The sequence below is a fragment of the Mus caroli genome, chromosome 15 (assembly GCF_900094665.2).
Source record: "Mus caroli chromosome 15, CAROLI_EIJ_v1.1, whole genome shotgun sequence".
Lineage (NCBI taxonomy): Eukaryota > Metazoa > Chordata > Mammalia > Rodentia > Muridae > Mus > Mus caroli.
In genome coordinates, this window is record NC_034584.1 from 95,967,998 (window position 1) to 95,970,996 (window position 2,999).

Sequence of the window (2,999 nt, forward strand, 5' to 3'; positions counted from 1 at the left end):
CTCGAACTCAGAAATCTGCCTGCCTCTGCCTCCCAAGTGCTGGGATTAAAGGCATGCACCACCACTGCCCGGCCTTTATTGGGATTTTTATCCTTTATCGTGTGCTCTGTTATCAGAGTTAGGAACAAAGTTACAAGCAAGGTAGATGAATCTGGATGCTTGTTCTCACATAGTTTCCACTCAAGTGGGCATGGGGGAGCATGGCAGATAATAGATACAAATGGTCATATTTTTAAAAATTTTTTTGTTTTATTTATTTATTATATGTAAGTACATTGTCACTCTCTTCAGACACACCAGGAGAGAGTGTCAGATCTCATTATGGATGGTTGTGAGCCACCATGTTGTTGCTGGGATTTGAACTCAGGACCTCTGGAAGAGCAGTCAGTGCTCTTAACCACTGAGCCATTTCTCCAGCCCACAAATGGTCATTTTAACCAGTGGAAGGAAAAAAAAAAAAAAAAAAAAACCCACAGAGATGTAACAAAATAGTGAACAGGGACAGATCTGAGGTACTGCTTGAGAACTGAAAGAGAGGCAGGCAGTGTAACAGTGTAACAAAAACCATTCCATACAGAAGAAACAGTTGCTCAGGCCCATGAGTAGAAAAAAGGTGTCATGGCAGAGAAAGACAGCCCACCAGGGCCACTGTATGTAGGGAAAGTGAATGACAATAAGGTAAGGGGGGAGGGGAGGTGTTGGAGAGATGGCTCAGCAGTTAAGAGCACTGACTGCTCTTCCAGAGGTCCTGAGTTTAAATTCCAGCAACCACATGGTGGCTCACAACCATCTGTAACTAGATCTGATGCCCTCCTCTGGTGTGTCTGAAGACAGCTACAGTGTACTCACATAGAATAAATAAATCTTAAAAAAAAATAAGAAGCCAGGCGGTGGTGGCACATGCCTTTAATCCCAACACTTGGGAGGCAGAGGCAGGCGGATTTCTGAGTTTAAGGCCAGCCTGCCAGCCTGGTTACCAAGTGAGTTCCAGGACAGCCAAGGCTATACAGAGAAACCCTGTCTCCAAAAACCAAAAACCAAAACAAAAAAACAGAGTAGAATAAGGTGGCCAGATATGGAAGCACACGCCTTTAATGCCAACACTCCAGAGGCAGTGGCAGGTGGTTATCTATGACTAAGAGGCGGCCAGCCTGGTCTCAAAGCAAATTTCAGAAGACAGCAAGGTTTAGACAGAGAAACCCTGCCAAAAAAAAACAAAAAACAAAAAACAAAAAGAACAGGGTAAAGCAAGAGTCTATCACAGTCAGAACTTTTAAACTTTATTTCAAGGGTAATGAGAAACTTCTAGGGAATTGTAAACAAGAAAAGGTATGATTTTTTGTTTGTTTGTTTTTCTGGCTGTCCTGCAACTTACTAGCCTTGAACTCAGAAACTGGCCTGCCTCTGCCTCCTGGGTGCTAGGATTAAAGTGTGTACCCCCACCCTGCCTGAAGCCCAAGCTGTTCAAAGCACTGAGCCTTCTCTTCTGCCAGAACCCCAGCCCTTTTTAGTCCACAGAGGTAAACGGATTTCTGAATTCTTCAACATCCTGCTCTACATAGTGTGTGCCAGGGTAGACTGGGCTACACAGTGAGGCCCTGTCTCAAACAAAAGAAAAAACAACTTAGCAGATCTTAACTCCAAGTTGTAACAGAATTCAGAGGGCGGCAGCCCGGAAAGCAGCAGCAGCACCAGAGGAAAACACGGGACTCTCTTGGTATTTAGACAACCAGCAAGGCCAGTAAATGAATGAATGAATAAAATCTTCCAGAGATCCAAAAGTGGGAAAACGATGAAGAAATATTTTCTTCCTGCCTCCCAAACACCTGGCACTGTGCCTTACACACAGTAGGTGCTTAACAAGCCTGGGCTAAGCTGAGTTCGATCCCAATGTGTACATTGGGGCTCTTCTGCAGGAGCTACAGACCAGCACATGCCCCACAAGAGGAGACACCTGCGGCGGAGCACTGGGATCCCCCAGGGCCCTGGGCCAGGACTCGAACCCAGGTAGATGCCGGAGCCCCAGATCTGAAGGCATCGGATCTTCGAGAACCTGACAGCCTCAGCACCAAGCAGCTGCCGCCGCACTGGGTCCGGGCGCGGCCTCAGCACCGCGGGGTCTCTCAGGTGACACCCGGGACCACCCGGCCTTAACCTGTCAATGAGGCTACGCCCCGTCGTCACAGGCCCTGGCTGCAAAGGGTACGGTGCGCGGCGAGAGGAACGCCCGTGACCGGAGCCCCTGGCCCCGCCCTGAGGCCGCAGCCGTCGCCCAGGACCCCCGCCTCGAGATCTGCAGAGACCGAGGCCTCCGGGACCCCGCCCCCGATCCCCGCCTACCGGGGCCGCCGCGTCCTCCTCATCCATAGGCCTCTCAGCTCCGCGTTGTAGCTCTTCGGCCGCCGCCACCACACACATCCGGGTCCCCGCCCTTCCTCTGCTCCGTCAGGCCCGCCCCCCCACCGCTAAATCTGACCAATCCTCAGCGGTCGGTGAAGACGGGCGCACTCATCAGCCAATCGTAAGGTACAGGCGGTGCGGGGCGCGGCCCGGTGAGCCGGGTACCTAACACTCGGCGGCGTCTGAGGAACCCTGGTGTTGGGAGGGTGGGGGAGGCGACGTGGCGGCCCGGACGCCACCTCGGACGCCTGGAGCTCAGGGAGGCGATCAAGGGGCGGCTCCCTTGGGGCGGAGTAGGTCCCTGTGCCCGTGCGAGCGTCGTGTTCTCAGAGCCAGAAGTGATGCTAAAAGCCTCTCTGGAATGTCCTTTTGAGCCACTTAACGGCCTTGGGAGTCGGGGGGTGGGGAGGTTTTTTTAATGTTATCTCCTATTTTACGCGTGAGAAGCCAGAGGCTGATCTCCACAGCGGCAGCACTCGGCTGGCACCATATGCTTTCTTCTCTCCGGAGCACCCCTTTGCACCACGTTCGTTCATTCCAGGACAGACGTTCCAGAACAGGAGAGAACTTATGCAAAAAGCACAGTGGGATGAAACCCG

At 52.0% G+C, this 2,999-nt stretch overlaps 1 protein-coding gene across 1 annotated transcript in view; it reads right to left on the minus strand.

The window, feature by feature from the left end:
- Positions 1 to 2,414, minus strand: part of Spryd3 (SPRY domain containing 3) — an 18,678-nt gene extending 16,264 nt beyond the window's left edge. Inside the window, exon 1 of the mRNA XM_021184091.2 lies at positions 2,341 to 2,414. Within this exon, the coding sequence (XP_021039750.1) occupies positions 2,341 to 2,363 (23 nt within the window). The 5' untranslated portion in view covers positions 2,364 to 2,414. The remainder of the gene's footprint in view (positions 1 to 2,340) is intronic.
- Positions 2,415 to 2,999: the final 585 nt, after the last annotated feature.